Source organism: Oncorhynchus masou, chromosome 1, assembly GCF_036934945.1.
Source record: "Oncorhynchus masou masou isolate Uvic2021 chromosome 1, UVic_Omas_1.1, whole genome shotgun sequence".
NCBI classification, from domain to species: Eukaryota; Metazoa; Chordata; class Actinopteri; order Salmoniformes; family Salmonidae; genus Oncorhynchus; species Oncorhynchus masou.
Genome location: NC_088212.1, coordinates 65754496 through 65771410, shown reverse-complemented (window position 1 = coordinate 65771410; position 16915 = coordinate 65754496). Strand labels below are relative to the sequence as shown.

The 16915-nt window shown below is 45.6% G+C and overlaps 1 protein-coding gene across 27 annotated transcripts in view; it reads right to left on the bottom strand.

Moving 5' to 3' along the window:
* Window positions 1–9316, bottom strand: part of LOC135548435 (CUGBP Elav-like family member 4) — a 187467-nt gene extending 178151 nt beyond the window's left edge. For 26 of the 27 annotated variants that reach the window (XR_010456825.1, XM_064978045.1, XM_064978085.1 and 23 more), the window contains exon 1: window positions 8772–9316. Coding sequence is in view for 25 of the 27 variants with exons in the window: in XM_064978045.1 (XP_064834117.1) it covers window positions 8772–9021 (250 nt within the window). In the remaining 2 variants the exon portion in view is untranslated. The remainder of the gene's footprint in view (window positions 1–8771) is intronic. The other variant, XM_064978259.1, reaches the window with a different exon arrangement.
* Window positions 9317–16915: the final 7599 nt, after the last annotated feature.

The following is a 16915-nucleotide window of genomic DNA, read 5'->3' as shown; positions in this document are numbered from 1 at the left end:
GTCAACTGAACCCAGCAACTGTGGGGTGTCTGTCTTTTATAGGCAGTGAGACGGTGAGAAGCAGAAACAGCAGCTACATCACTGCACACGGCCATGTTTGGTCCAGGGTAACAAAGACCTTCGGCTCGAAACGTTGCCCAATAGAACTGTGGCAGCATTCAACTGTGGGTGGGTATCTATCTATTTTCATGCAGTAAAATAGGGCCCTGTTTCCCTCACACACTCCCTATCTAATGATCAGAGAGGTCATCTGTGGACTGGCCTACACCTGTCACTCAACTGAGTACCTGCCAATCACTGTCACCCACCTGCTCCGTCACTGTGTGATTCATGTAAAGGTGGAACCAGCTGCCTGACCATGAGACTGCACATCTCACAGCAGTGCACTACACTCTAAACTAATGGCCACGTCTTAGAGCACAGACATGTTCCTGAAAGAGCAGTGTATTACAGACACAGTTATTGGACTGGCCTATTGGACTGGACTGTTAGGATGCTCTTCTAGCTCTTTGATTCACATTTGTAATGATGAGGCTTTTGGTTGAAAGAATGTTTCAGAGTTATAGTCCTTCTCTCTCTCTTGCTTTGACATTTAAATGCTTTTGTGGATTTTAAGGTGAAATTGTCAAAGGCATTTGTAGCCAATTATACACTCTGGCCTGCCTGTTGGGAAGGGGAGAATGAATGACAAACCTAAATCACTCTTAGCATCTCATCTCCCTAGCTGCGTGTGGTGGGGCTCCACAGAGTGCCATCCACCTCTCTGAGCTGCTGGAGAAGGAAGGAGCGAGTGATAGATAAAGCTACTCAAGCAGAAGATTTGCCCCCCCCACCCATATCGAGCATGTCTGAACAATGGATGTGTTCCCAGACTGACACTAACCATTATGATAATGTGGGGCTCATAGGGAATGATTGATGCTAAGGCAGGTCAAGTAGCTCGACCTGGACAATGGCACTGCCACTCAAATACACTACCTGTATCCCATCCAATAGTGTCAAACACTGCATAGACTACACTGTCCAGTCCCCATAGACTACACTGTCCAGTCCCTACTCCCTATAGCATCCACAGGATTCACCCCATGACCAAAACATCGAATCACCATCAAATCCCCTTAACAAATTGCAGATATAAGATATGGTCACAAAAATGAATCTACAGTCAAACATTTAAATGAAATGTGCAAATGTTTTCACCGCATTAACATTGGGGAAATGCATATACACATAAATGGACCTTGAGGAATTCAAAAGAAATTCACATTAGGCACTAGAGAAATTCAAAAAGCCCAGAGTCAGTATTCATGACACACAGAACTGTTCAGGTTGATACACCGCAATCCACATGCATAAATCATGAGTAACAACATTATACCTCCCCAAATCATGAAATTTTCATAGATCCAAAATGATGGTGCAACCCTGTGTTATATCACTCTGAATGGTGTAGCAGAAGATGATCCATTAATTGAATAATTAATTCATCATTCAGTCTAGACGGTGATGACACACTCCTTAACCACCTGAGGCATTTCAATGACATGTCTCTTGGTCTGAGGGAGGGGATGTCACGTTGCTGAAACAAAATGTGCTGAAGGCCTATGCACAGCCATTGTTGGTAGACTTCTACAATGGTATTGGCCTGCTAAAATAGCCTACTATGCTTGCTAAGTCTTGGTTATGTGACAGGATTATGGTTCAATATAGCCTGTGGCCTATTTGAATGCAACACACATTTAGTTGAATGTGACAGAGACATAAGAATAGGATACTTGTTTGTTCTTATTTTAATAGGTCTTTATCAATAAAATGTCCCAATAAGGTGCAGAGGGGGGCAAGGACACCCGCAGCTCCACAAAAATGATTGACAACCATGTGCCATTATCACAGCTGCTTCCACTCTCCTTCCCTGGCGCTCGAGGGTACCAGGCTGCCCTACATTACGCACTCCTGCCACCATCATTATGCAAACCTGCTTCTCTCGTCACGCGCATCAGTGATTCATTGGACTCACCTGGACTCAATCACCTTTGCATTTCCTCCCCTATATCTGTCTGCTTCCCAGCTCTGTTCCGCGCTTCTGCATTGATTGTCGTATGTTTCTGTACTACCCTGCTCTGACACTGTTCCTGTCCTGTTCCCTGTCTGTGTAAATGAAATGCTCACTCTCCGCACCTGCTTCTCATCTACCGCGTCGGTTCTTACAGAATGCTGAAGCCATCAAATTAAGCATCAGGGAGTGCTGGTGTTTCGGTTGGTGGTGATGTCGGGTCCAGGGGCTGCAGCCAAGGGAACAAGGGGTTGCCTCAGCTGGCTCGTCGGGCTTCCACGCCCTAGCTGGCTCGAGAGGTCTCCTTACCCCGGTTGGCTCAGCCATCCCACGTCAAGCCTCCGCTGGATCGTCAGGGTTTCACGCCTCAGCCGGCTCATCAGGCTCCCACGTCCCAGCGGGATCATCAGGCTGTCAGGCCTCGACTGGATCGTCAGGCTCTTACGCCTCAGCCGGCTCATCAGACTCCCATGTCCCAGCGGGATCATCAGGCTGTCAGGCCTCGACTGGATCGTCAGGCTCTTACGCCTCAGCCGGCCCATCAGACTCCCACGTCCCAGCGGGATCATCAGGTTGTCAGGCCTCGACTGGATCGTCAGGCTCTTACACCTCAGCCGGCCCATCAGACTCCCACGTCCCAGCGGGATCATCAGGCTGTCAGGCCTCGACTGGATCGTCAGGCTCTTACGCCTCAGCCGGTTCGCCAGGCTCCTACGCCTCTGCCGTTTCGTTGGGCTTCTACGCCCCAGACGGCTGGTCCAGCACCCATGCCTCGGCAGGCCCGTCAGACTAGACCAGGTGGGATGAAGGGTGACACCCCCAGAGGGGTGGGTACTGTCACGCCTGCTCCCGCTCTTCTTCCCTGGCTGCCCTGCATTACGCACTCCTGCCACCATCATTACGCACACCTGCTTCCCACGTCACAGGTATCAGCGATTCATTGCACTCACCTGCACTCAATCACTTGTGCTATTTCCTCCCCTATATGTGTCTGTTCCCCGCTTCAGCATTATTTGTCATATGTCTTTGTATTTCCTGGTTCTGACGCTGTTCCTGTCCTGTTCCATGTCTGTGCAAGATTAAACATTCACTCTCCGTACCTGCTTCTCACCTCCAGCGTCAGCTCTTACAGCTGGTATTGCTAAATAAATGTGAACTGTGAGCATATATTGTGAGCACAGTCCGAACTACACATTTTTGATAATTCCATACAACACAATTGTGCACATTTAGCTCTATCAGAGTTATACAGCATGCTCTTCGTGGGCTCTCCCTGTCAAGCAGCAGAAGGCTGCACTTGCCGATGTACTGTTAGCTGATAATGTTTACTTTGCAAGCTACTGGTTGAAACTTGGCTAACATGTGAAGTTGGCTAACATCCCCGTTTCAACATTGTTTTCAAGCCTGTTTAATCACGATTGCTGCTGACAGACATGATAGGCTACACTGATTGATGGACCATGTCAAATTGGCTAGCAGGTTAATAACAGATCACGTTAATATGGCTAGGTAACAAGTTAACTTTCAGGGGATAAATTATATGGCTGTATATCCAAATATTGTTTGATGTGCTTGCCATCTATGGTGGCGATGACAAAAAAAGCATAATCTCTGATGACACAATGTTTGTTTGCTTAGCTAGCTACATGCCAAATGGATAGTCTACCCTCACGTATCTGAAATGACATCATCAATTGATGTTTACTGAGCATGAAAAGCATGCAGTTGCTTGCTGTATAACTCTGATGACAGAGTTAAATGTGGAATAATTGGAAATGTGTCGTTCTGACTATACTCTTCAAGAGGTGATGATATTAAAACCAAATAGTTATAACATTTATTTAACAATCCCTTGAAAACGGCATTCAGTTGACAATGGTTTTAGCGGAGTTGGATGTCTCCTTGACCCCTAGAAGTCAAATCGAACTCTCTGCACCATATTGTGATGTTTTATTGAAAACAACCTAAAGCAGGTAGTGCTGAGCAATTAACTCAAATGTCGGTTATTTTTCAATATTTAAACAACTAATTGACCAACATCGGTTCAATTATTTGAATTCCATTTTGTTCTGTTTTTTCTGTGAGCTCAATGCCCAGAGAATTCAGATCAAGCCCAAGCTGTGTGATGTAGTAGGGAGCTGTAGTTTCCAACAGGCCAATATTCTACCTTGTTAAGTGCAGAAAACGTGGTAATTAATTACAATGACCATAATCCATTGCACGCCTACTTGTCCGGTCTGTTTGATGGCAGACACACGGAGAGGGAGAGGGAGTTGGAGAGGGAATGAAGAGACAGAAGAATGCACAATTGAGAGGATAGAGAGCAGTTGCTTCACAAGGTATCTCTATCTGAAAATACATAATCTAAGTGATTGATCGTTGGCAAAACTATGCATTATTTACTTTGAAGAACTACTAAAATAGTGATTTTGGCAGACAGCTTAGGCAGCAGCTCTATAGAGAAGAGATGACTTGGAAAATTCAACTAAAACAAATGTAATATAGACAATTTAAATATTTTATTAAAGTAAAGTAATATGAATAAACAAAGGATAATAAGCTATAAGCGGAAATGGTCAGTAACTACCATGATGGGACTTTAGTTCATTGTTGTATTGTGTGTTGTTACAGACTTTAACCCACATCATGTATATTGCATTTAATGTTTTAACAAATTATCTAAACTGAAATCTAAAACCATGATTAATGTTTAACTTATTTAGCTAGGCAAGTCAGTTTTGCAAGTCGGCCTAGGAACAGTAGGTTAACTGCCTGTTCAGGTGCAGAACGACAGAATTGTACCTTGTCAGCTTGGGGGTTTGAACTTGAAACCTTCCAGGTGCTAGTCCAACACTCTAACCACTAGGCTACCCTGCCGCCCCAAAAATAATCTAACCAAAACCGAACCGACCTCAAAAAGCACCAATCACTCAGCACTAATAACAGGTGTCTACATATTTTTCCACCAACTTGTTGGCTCCATCATAGGCAGCTCTCAGTGAAAGACGAAGTATAGGTGTGCCTAAATAAGTATAGATGTGCTGACAGATGTGCCTAAATATACGCTGAGTGTATAAAACATTAGTAACACCTTCCTAATGTTGAGTTGCAACCCTTTTTGCCCTCAGAACAGCCTCAATTCATCGGGTCGTGGACTCTACAAGGTGTCGACAGCGTTCCACTGGGATGCTGGCCCATGTTGACTCCAATGCTTGCCACAGTCGTGTCAAGTTAGCTGTACGTCCTTTGGGTGGTGGACCATTCTTGATACACACGAGGAACAGGCGTGAAAAACCCAGCAGAGTTGCAGTTCTTCACAAAGTAAAATCGGTGCACCTGGCACCTACTACCATACCCCGTTCAAAGGTACATAGAATCTTTTGTCTTGCCCATTCACCCTCTGAATGGCACACATACACAATTTATGTTTCAATTGTCTAAAGGCTTAAAAATACCTCTTTAAGCTGTCTCCTCCCCTTCATCTACACTGATTGAAGTGGATTTAATAAGTGACATCAATAAGGGATCAACATTCAGTCTATGTCATGGAAAGTGCAGGTGTTCTTAATGTTTTGTTTACTCAGTGTATTTGCATGATTTGAGTGTAGGCTACTGTAAGCTATTACAGCTAACTAACCTGCTGACCAAAATAAATGTACACATGCATGTTATTCAATCATTGCATCCACACTGATCGCTCGCATTGATGAGTATATGCGTAGCCAGGCTCTAAAATAGAACTTGGTTCTATTTCTGATGCTTGACATGCTGCAAGTCCCGCCTCTACCACCTCCTCATTCGTTTTTAGGAGCATATACCCACATGGGTGATTGAACAATGAACTGAGGTCCACACTCCAGTCCAGTTGGTGGTGGTAATGCACCTTAAAGTTGGTTGCCAACCGCCATATAAAGTCCAAAGAAGAAGAAGCCCGAAGGAGGAGAGATTACTAGAAGCTAACTCAGTTTACCCTTTTAACTGAGGATTTATTGTCAGAGTAGAGGACCTCGTGCATTTCAGGTAAAATAACAACCCAATGTTTATATCCCAGGACAAATTAGCTAGCAAAGGCAAGCTAGCTAGCTAAATTGCAATGAATGTGTAATGCTTTTTGACCTGTCCCCAAATTAATATAGTTCCTTTCAGAGTTGGTTTCAGAGTTGGTTTTGACATTTCAACTTGCGTGTCCTGATCGCATCTGGTGTGGGTAGACAAAATCAACATGTGTGCGGTGGCACACGTGGACGCACTGGCGTGCCAGGTGTAGTCAGCATGTAAGACTTCATTCACGATTTACAGTTGCATTTGGTTATATTTTGCCTATTGTAGGTTTACCAATACCTTAAGTATTTCCGTATACATAGCCTACTAGGATGAAGAGGAAATTCAGCAACTCTTGGAGGGCAGTGGAAGTTGATAAAAGAGTTTATGTGAAAGTAGCCTAGACCTGAAACCAATGTATATCAGACTTTTGCCTTCACTAGGATTTAAAGACCAAAAGAAATGTGGGTTTTATACATTTCAAAACGCCCTTCTATGAGCCCAAAGACCAATCAAAATTGGAATACGAAACAAACATAGACTGACCAATAGGCTAGATTACGATTATGGAGGATTAGATTATTGTAAATGCAAATCACAAATGTATTTAAAAAGTCATAAAATCAAATAGTTTTTATTTCAAGGAAGTACTATTTTATTTAAAGTCGGGCGTTTTTTGTAAAGCATTTTCCCCAAAAAACGGAATCAGCCATTGCTTAGGACCTTTGCAAGCCTATTTTAAAGTAAAAACTATAGAATCTATAGAAAAATATTTTACACATGCCTTTCTATAGGGAACATTTAAAGCTTTTGGCATATATCACAGGTGAGAAGACCATATGAGGGGGAAAACTCCTCCATAAAATGTATTAATGAAATCGTATTAGACAGCACGCATGGAGCCAACTCCCGCGCACTCCCAATGTGACTTTTAGTCGGTGGGTAGTAATGCATAATATGTCCTACATTATAGGCTACTAGTACACAGGAGTGGCCTCGGCGGATGTTGATTTGACGGGGCAGACAGTTTGGCTTGTGAACAGGAGTATCTTTCTTTAAGCAAACAGCCCTGGAGCTTTGACATTCATGGAGTTCGAGGACAGGCAGACGTAGAAAACCCACGCATCGAGAATGTTGTTTTAAACGATCATCATGTTCCAGAGAGAAACGCGGGGTGTGTGGGTCCAGCATCAGTGGCTGATAACTCACGGAACAGGTGGCGCACAGAGACCTTCAGGGCACAGGGTAAAGGGAGATTCCGGAGCAGGACACTGCTGGGTGGCCGCTAATTTCTGCATTTCTGTGTCACGATTCCCTCTCTGGCTCTTGGCGGCTTGTAGGCTCTTTAACAATATGACATATTAATGTAAACTAGTAGCTTTAATTATATACTGCACTATATGATTTAGCTGGCACTGGTCCCACGACGAACCCAGCGCTGTACCTGTATCGCAGTGATTAGTGGAAGCGCGCTCTTCTGGAGAAGAGATTAGTCAAATCATGAGAAGAGAGACTTTTATTATAGCTTTGCACACATATTTAAATGTCACCCCACATAACGAAATTATACACATTATATAACTAGGCTATATAAGGCCAGCTTTAGTAATAACACACATATTATTTAAAATAAAATAATGAATTAATACTAATACTACTACTAATAATTATTATTATAATAATATTACGTATCCTTTAAGTTACTTTTATGTATTTGCTTTCGTTAGGTCTATAACACGAGCATTTAAATAGACAACCACCTCGAGTCTAAGACATAGCCTATACTTCACAGGACATTGGGATATTATGTTGATATAGGCTACCGGTAGACAATATAGTCAAACAAGAAGCGGCTAAATGTACGGCGTTGTAATATTATTTCAGAAGTGAAATAGAAGGACACCATCTGGATAATCAATCACATTTAGTCTGTATTCTACGCTATGAAATAATGACATAAGAGTATCGCTGCTGATCATTGTGGACAATGAGGTGACCCGGTCGGTGAAAGAGCATGAGAGAGAGACCCCATGCTGTTCCCATGCCTCTGCTATGCCACATTGGTTGCTTGTTATTTCCTGGGCCCCGCCCCCTGAACTAGCCTACACTACAATACATGGCAGTGATCTAAACAGTTATTTTGTTCTCTTAATTACGTCTAAAACGTATACATTAGCCTTCTCAAAATGCCACATGAGCATCGTCACACAGCCCTAATAACTAAGATCTCATTCCCAGTGGTGATTTCCGTCCTCCTCCTTCCGGAGCATCTTTTAGCCTATCTGTCTATGACGATCTAACTATCAGGCACGGTGAAGCAAACAGACATTCCTTGTCCCACCCCTTAACTAGGAGCCCAGCACATGAGCGTCAATGTAAACATACACAGACATAGGCTACAAAACAGTAGTATCCTAGCGGATGTGGGGTTGACACTTTGACAATTAACCGCGCACACTCATTCGCACACGTGTGTGTGCGTGTGTGTGTTTGTGTGTGTGTGTGTAAAGCAACAACGTACTGCTTTGCAGGAAACTCCCACATGCCACAAACATCTACAATAATTACACTTTTTATGCTCTCATTGGAGCCTCGAATGCTTTAAAAAATATATAGTGTTTTTGAAAAGGGTGTTGCTGCGTGCATACAGAAGCAAAGAAATGATACCAGAACCGACCTTTATGCATTCCAGTAAACCTGTCTTTCAGCACAGTGAGTTCGTATATCTTTCCGAATTCCTCAAAAAGGGGCTTCAGATCTTTCTCCTCCAGGTTTCTGGGAATCTGTCCGATAAACAGCTTGATGGCGTCGTGGTCCTTCATTGGAATGGTGTTCTGACCGATCATGAGTCCGTTCATCCTGCCGGCGCTGTTCGTGGTGCTGAATCCATTCTCTTGCTGCACTCCGTTTGCAGTGACTGTAGCCATCTTTCCTAAATGGGCCGGCGGCTGGTCTCTCTCTCGCTCTCTCTCTCTCCCTTTCTCCCTTTCCCTCTCTCTCAAGTCAACTGCAAACTCCCCCTACTTTATTTGTATCTTCTTTCTCTCTCCCTGTCCCTCTCCCTTTTTACACAGTTTCTCTCTTCTTCTTTCTCCTTTCTCTCAATCTATCCTATTGCTTTGATTTCGCTTTATTTATGTTTGATGTATTTTCATTCCTCTAACCCGTTCTCAATCTGTTTCTTTCTCCCTGTGTCAGCTGCCACTCTGCCTAGTGACGTCAGCTCGTAGGCTTCTGACTAGACCCCTAGCTAATTTGCATAACAAGCCCGGTTTAGCCAATTGGAGGGCAGAACGACCGAGAGCGGACAGGGTGTAGTGAGAATCCAAACATTTGTGTAAAGGGAAAGCTCGAGACTTTTAAGAGGAACAAAAACAGGAACTTGCCGCTGTAGGCTACGTATGAAATTGAATTCTGTAGATAATCATTCTCACAGGTAGCCTTGTTCTGGCTAATAGGAAAGACACATTTAGACATGTGTAGGCTATTGTCTGCTGTGTTTTGATGTCGCGTGCTCAAAGAAAACCCAGTATCTACATTCCTAACATGTTGCTGTCCATGGTGCTGAATTGGCGCTACCGTTCAGTTTCAACAGTCTTTGGACTGATCTACGGGTTAATTTCACCCGCTTCATTATCAACGGGACTTTGACTATACATATCAAAATCCACATAACTGATGTATATGTTGTCATATTAAAGTACAACTAATTAAGTTTTGCTTTTGTAATCATTGTTTATGAAAGCCTCAACAGTTTGGTCATAATTAGGTCAGAGATCCTAAATGGTGATGATGTGCACAATTACGGCAGGGATGAGATTATTGATGGGATGCTGAATGACTCCAGTACTCTAAGGCTATTTTGAGAGCCAGGCAACAGGTTATGCAGAGATGAATTGTGCATCAGTCAGTGGTGGCAAATATTCTAGAGAAGGATATAACTACAGTTGAAGTCAGAAGTTTACATACACTTAGGTTGGAGTCATTAAAACTCGTTTTTCAACCACTCCACAGGTTTCTTGTTAACAAGCTATAGTTTTGGCAAGTTGGTTAAGACATCTACTTTATGCATGACACAAGTAATTTTTCCAACAATTGTTTACAGACAGATTATTACACTTATAATTCACTGTATCACAATTCCAGTGGGTCAGAAGTTTACATACACTAAGTTGACTGTGCCTTTAAACAGCTTTGAAAATTCCAGAAAATGATGTCATGGCTTTAGAAGCTTCTGATAGGCTTCTAAATGTCCTCTGGTCTGATGAAACAAAAATAACTGTTTGGCCATAATGAACATTGTTATGTTTGGAGGAAAAAGGGGGAGGCTTGCAAGCCAAAGAACACCATCCCAACCGTGAAGCATGGGGGTGGCAGCATCATGTTGTGGGGTGCTTTGCTGCAAGAGGGACTGGTGCACTTCACAAAATAGATGGCATCATAAGGGAGCAAAATTATGTGGATATATTGAAGAAACATCTCAAGACATCTGTCAGGAAGTTAAAGCTTGGTCGCAAATGGGTCTTCCAGATGGACAATGACCCCAAGCATACTTCCAAAGTTGTGGCAAAATGGCTTAAGGACAAAAAGTCAAGGTATTGGAATGGCCATCACAAAGCCCTGACCTCAACCCCATAGAACATTTGTGGGCAGAACTGAAAAAGTGTGTGCAAGCAAGGAGGCCTACAAACCGGACTCAGTAGCTCTATCAGGAGGAATGGGCCAAAATTCACCCAACGTATTGTGGGAAGCTTGTGGAAGGCTACCCGAAACGTTTGACCCAAGTTAAACAATTTAAAGGCAATGCTACCAAATACTAATTGAGTGTATGTAAACTTCTGACCCACTGGAAATGTGATGAAAGAAATAAAAGCTGAAATAAATAATTCTCTACTATTATTCTGCCATTTCACATTCTTAAAATGGTGATCCTAACTGACCTAATACAGGGATTTTTTAATGTTAAGTTTAAATGTATTTGGGTAAGGTGTATATAAACTTCCGACTTCAACTCAATCTAGAATATATGCCTAACTAGTGGTTAACATTCAGATATTCTCATTACATCTTATGCATAGTTATATAGGCGCTGTCACGCCTTGGTCTTAGTATTTTGTGTTTTAGTTAATTAGTTGGTCAGGCTAGGGTGTGACATGGGTTTATGTTTGTTGTATTTCTTAGTGGGTTTTTTTAGTTATTGGGATTGTGTCTGATTAGGGGTGTGTGTTGCATAGGTTTGGCTGCCTGAGGCGGTTCTCAATCAGAGTCAGGTGATTCTCGTTGTCTCTGATTGGGAACCGTATTTAGGTAGCCTGGGTTTCACTTTGTATTTCGTGGGTGATTGTTCCTGTCTCTGTGTTAGTGTTCACCAGACAGGCTGTATAGGTTTTTCACGTTCCGTTTGTTGTTTTTGTTATTTTGTGTATCGTCATTTGTTCTATTAAAAACATGAGTAACCAACACGCTGCATTTCGGTCCGACTCTCTTTCGACAAACGAAGAACGTCATTACAGAATCACCCACCACACACGGACCGAGCAGCGTGTCAACAGGCAGGAGCAGCCCAAAGAGGAGCTGCGTATTAAGTATTTCTGGACATGGGAGGAAATCCTTGACGGGAGAGGACCCTGGGCTAAACCAGGGGAGTGTAGCCGCCCAAAGGTGCAGCAGGAGAAGAGGAAACAGGAGCAGCCCAAAGAGGAGTACAGTATGGACTATACGACGTGGGAAGAAATAGACAGGTGGGCGGCCGACCCAGAGAGAGTGCCGGAGCCCGCCTGGGATTCGCTGGAGCAGTGCGAAGAGGGCTATAGGAGAATGGAGTCGAAAAGAAGGACACGGCGGCGCAGAGCGAAACCCGGGAATCAGCCCCAAAAATTTCTTGGGGGGGGGCTATCAGGGAGTATGGCTACGCCAGGTAGGAGACCTGTGCAAACTCCCTGTGCTTAACGGGGGGCTAGAGAGACCGGGCAGGCAACGTGTTATGCAGTGGGGCGCACGGTGTCCCCAGTGCGGGTGCATAGCCCGGTGCGGTATATTTCAGCTCCGCGTATCGGCCGGGCTAGATTGAGCGTCGAGCCAAATGCCATGAAGCCGGCTCTACGCATCTGGTCCCCAGTGCGTCTCCTTGGGCCGGCTTACATGGCACCAGCCTTGCGCTCGGTGTCTCCGGTTCGCCTACATAGCCCAGTGCGGGCTATTCCACCTCGCAGCACTGGCAGGGCAACCGAGAGTATTCAACCAGGTAAGGTTGGGCAGGCTCGGTGCTCAAGAGCTCCAGTGCGCCTGCACGGTCCGGTCTATCCAGTACCACCTCCACACCCCAGCCCTCCGGTAGCAGCTCCCCGCACCAGGCTTCCAGTGCGTGTCCTCGGCCCAATACCACCAGTGCCAGCACCACGCATCAGGCCAACAGTGCGCCTCGCCTCTCCTGTCTTGTCGGAGCCTTTTTCCTCTCCAGCGCTGCCGGAGCCTCCTGCCTGTTCGGAGCAGCCGGAGCTGCTAGTCTGCATGGAGCAGCTAGAGCTGCCAGTCTGCAAGGAGCTGCCAGTCTACATTGAGCAGCCAGAGCTGCCAGTCTGCATGGAGCAGCTAGAGCTGCCAGTCTGCAAGGAGCTGCCAGTCTGCATGGAGCAGCTAGAGCTGCCAGTCTGCAAGGAGCTGCCAGTCTGCATGGAGCAGCTAGAGCTGCCAGTCTGCAAGGAGCTGCCAGTCTGCAAGGAGCTGCCAGTCTGCAAGGAGCTGCCAGTCTGCAAAGAGCTGCCAGTCTGCATGGAGTTGCCAGTCTGCATGGAGTTGCCAGTCTGCATGGAACATTCAGAGCTGTCAGTCTGCAAGAAGCCGCCAGAGCTGTCAATCTGCATGGAGCAGCCAGAGCCGCCAGTCAGCATGGAGCAGCCAGAGCCGTCAGTCAGCATGAAGCAGCCAGTGCCGTCAGTCTGCCAAGATCTGCCAGTCAGCCAGACTCTTCCAGATCTGCCAGTCAGCCAGACTCTTCCAGATCTGCCAGACAGCCAGACTCTTCCAGATCTGCCAGTCAGCCAGACTCTTCCAGATCTGCCAGTCAGCCAGACTCTTCCAGATCTGCCAGTCAGCCAGACCCTTCCAGATCCGCCAGTCAGCCAGACTCTTCCAGATCTGCCAGTCAGCCAGACTCTTCCAGATCTGCCAGTCAGCCAGACTCTTCCAGATCTGCCAGTCAGCCAGACTCTTCCAGATCTGCCGTTCAGCCAGACTCTTCCAGATCTGCCAGTCAACCAGACTCTTCCAGATCTGCTAGTCAACCAGACTCTTCCAGATCCGCCAGTCAGCCAGGATCTGCCGGATTCAACTGCCTGGCTGGGCTTCATCTCAGTACTGGGCTTCTTCTCAGTACTGGGCTTCCTCTCAGTACTGGGCTTCCTCTCAGTACTGGGCTGCCCCTCAGTCCCGAGCTGCCCCTCAGTCCCGAGCTGCCCCTCAGTCCCGAGCTGCCCCTCAGTCCCGAGCTGCCCCTCAGTCCCGAGCTTCCCCTCAGTCCCGAGCTGCCTCAGTCCCGAGCTGCCCCTCAGTCACGAGCTGCTCCTCAGTTCAGTGGGGTTCTGGGTGAGGACTATTCGGCCATGGTCGGCGGCGAGAGTGGATCATCCCAGGACGCGAAGGGGAGGAACTATGACATTTATGGAGTGGGGTCCACGTCACGAGCCGGAACCGCCACCATGGACAGACGCCCACCCGGACCCTCCCTATGGTTTTGAGGTGCGTCCGGGAGTCTGCACCTTAGGGGGGGGGGGGTTCTGTCACGCCTTGGTCTTAGTATTTTGTGTTTTAGTTAATTAGTTGGTCAGGCCAGGGTGTGACATGGGTTTATGTTTGTTGTATTTCTTCGTGGGGTTTTTAGTTATTGGGATTGTGGCTGATTAGGGGTGTGTGTTGCATAGGTTTGGCTGCCTGAGGCGGTTCTCAATCAGTCAGGTGATTCTCGTTGTCTCTGATTGGGAACCGTATTTAGGTAGCCTGGGTTTCACTTTGTATTTCGTGGGTGATTGTTCCTGTCTCTGTGTTAGTGTTCACCAGACAGGCTGTATAGGTTTTTCACGTTCCGTTTGTTGTTTTTGTTATTTTGTGTATCGTCATTTGTTCTATTAAAAACATGAGTAACCAACACGCTGCATTTCGGTCCGACTCTCTTTCGACAAACGAAGAACGTCGTTACAGGCGCGGCAAATATTGATTGTTGCATGATTGTAACATCTATGCATATGATTAAAAAATATATATATGTATACGGTATGTCAATTCAATATATTTTTTTATTTTTAATTTTACCCCTTCTTCTCCCCAATTTCGTGGTATCCAATTGTTTTAGTAGTTACTATCTTGTCTCATCGCTACAACTCCTGTACGGGCTCGGAAGAGACGAAGGTTGAAAGTCAAGCGTCCTCCGATACACAACCCAACCAAGCCGCACTGCTTCTTAACACAGCGCCATCCAACCTGGAAGCCAGCCGCACCAATGTGTCGGAGGAAACACTGTGCACCTGGCAACCGTAGTTAGCGCGCACTGCGCCCAGGCCGCCACAGGAGTCGCTGGTGCGCGATGAGACAAGGATTTTCCTACCGGCCAAACCCTCCCTAACCCGGACGACGCTAGGCCAATTGTGCATCGCCCCACGGACCTCCCGGTCACAGTCGGTTACGACAGGGCCTGGGCGCAAACCCAGAGTCTCTGGTGGCACAGCTGGCCCTGGTCAATTCAATATTTAATACATATCCCAAGCATATCCTTTATGTTGAATGAAATCAAAATAGATCTTGCAGATGTTTTCATATTTGTCTTTGTATGAGGAGGTTCCTCTCCTATGTATGCAGGAGTGTGGTTGTTGTTTGGGGAGAGGAGGGTTATTTAAAAGGCTCTAGTAACATCTGGCATTGCATTGCTTTGGTTAGCTTTAATAATTTATTTTCTATTTAATCACATCCTTGTAGATCGTTTTTAAAAAGATCCTGCAGAGCTTACATGCTGAATGGGGTATTAAAGCACAACAGGCCCCCTTGTCAATACCATCAGAGGCATTCATTGCCATAAAGGCAGAGCTAATGTAACGTCAGTGTCGCCCTTTGGTTTTGTGTTTTTTTTTTGTTTCCTTCTTTTTGTCGTCTCTCAGTGGGGAACCTTGCCTGCACAGCTGTGAAGACTTCCAAACTGCTTGGCAGGGGAACAGACATGCAGGTACTGCTGCCTGGCTGCATACTATCTCCTATTATGCCACTGCTGCTGCTGTGTATACATATTTTTGTTTGAGTGCGGGGAGGCGTCTCAGAAAGGTTGACAGGGTTCTCAGGCTTGTCGCTGCCAAGCCTCACCACCTGTACTGAAACGGAGGGAACCAACGTGCTTGGGCCTCTCACAGATGGAGTGCAGTCAGATGAGTTCCAAGCTGTGCTTGTGGAGGCATGTGAACTTTTCACAAAGAAAGAATGCACACAAGAAGAATATTATGTGTCCTCCAGGATTTTTCACACCTGAATACCCCATGTCACTTCATCTCTTTTTTATGACAAACATCATTCACAACGTATTCAAGGTGACTCACCGGAAAAGTCACAGGCAAGATATTTGAAATACCTCCAAATAGATTCAGTGCCTTGAATTTCCCAAATCAGAGACGGACAACCCTGGGGGTGAAACATGGTTTTAAAGGAAATGACCTCAGTGTGTGTTCATTATTAACCAATTAAACAGATCACGGGGAGTAGACGAGGTGTAATGCAGTCAGGCATCAACACATTTCACTGTCCATCTTGTAAGAATGAGTCAAATGGAAGAGAGAAAAGAGCCATTGATATTCATGTTATTGCCTCTATGAGGTGTGATAGTATTTATGTGAATTTAGGAGTGGTATGGTAATCCTGGAGCTTTCTCCAACACACAGGCTTTATCTGCTGCTGGCTGCCTCGGGGAGGGGTTGTGCTGTCAGTGCACTGTTTCCCCACACGCCCCAGGAGAGAGAACCACTCTCTCTGAAGCAATCATTTGCTTTCAAAACTTGACTTCCCTCAAAATTCATTCATTTGCCTGTGCACAATGGAAGTGGCAGTATACCACTTGCTGGTCCAAGCCTGGGTTGCGTATAGAGGGATTGTTTAGGCTTGGTTCATTTTCATTTATAAAGGCTGGATTACATCTCATTGATGAGGGACTTATATCCTTTATGGTGGGCGTCCTCTCTAGTGTTAGTGCCTGGCCGTTCCAGTGAATGCCAAGCAGGCATCTTGCATTGCACATTAAAGAGTCGCAGTAAACAGAGGGAATGAATAAACGAGAGACAAACAAACAACAGGTCATGGAGACCGCCATGAGTCATCTGCTTCCTGGCAGCTAATGAATCCCACAATCCTCTCTGCCTGCCTGGTTCCCAGGAGTATGTTGCGCACTCAGGCATTTTGCTCTCTCTGTATGGTTACATTTCTCCATTTAACAACATCTGAATATGCATTTCTTTTGTTGCATTATGTTGGATGTAACAAAGCGACTCAGCTATATGAATACACTGCTGTTGGGTTATTGCAATGTCACAGTTTGGTGGAGAAAACCCCTCCCTCCCTCCCTCCCTCACACACATGCACATGCACACACAGTCACACACATGGACGCGGACACACTCACGCATGCACGCACGCACTCACGCACACACACACCGCTGTGAGTCAGATGAGGACAACATGGACATCTACACAGTACTGTGAGGTGAGTAGAGAGTAGAATGGAGGACATTCACACCCAATGGCAGGAGGGATCCGCTGAGGAATCACAGGTAACAGTACTGACATACAAGCAGC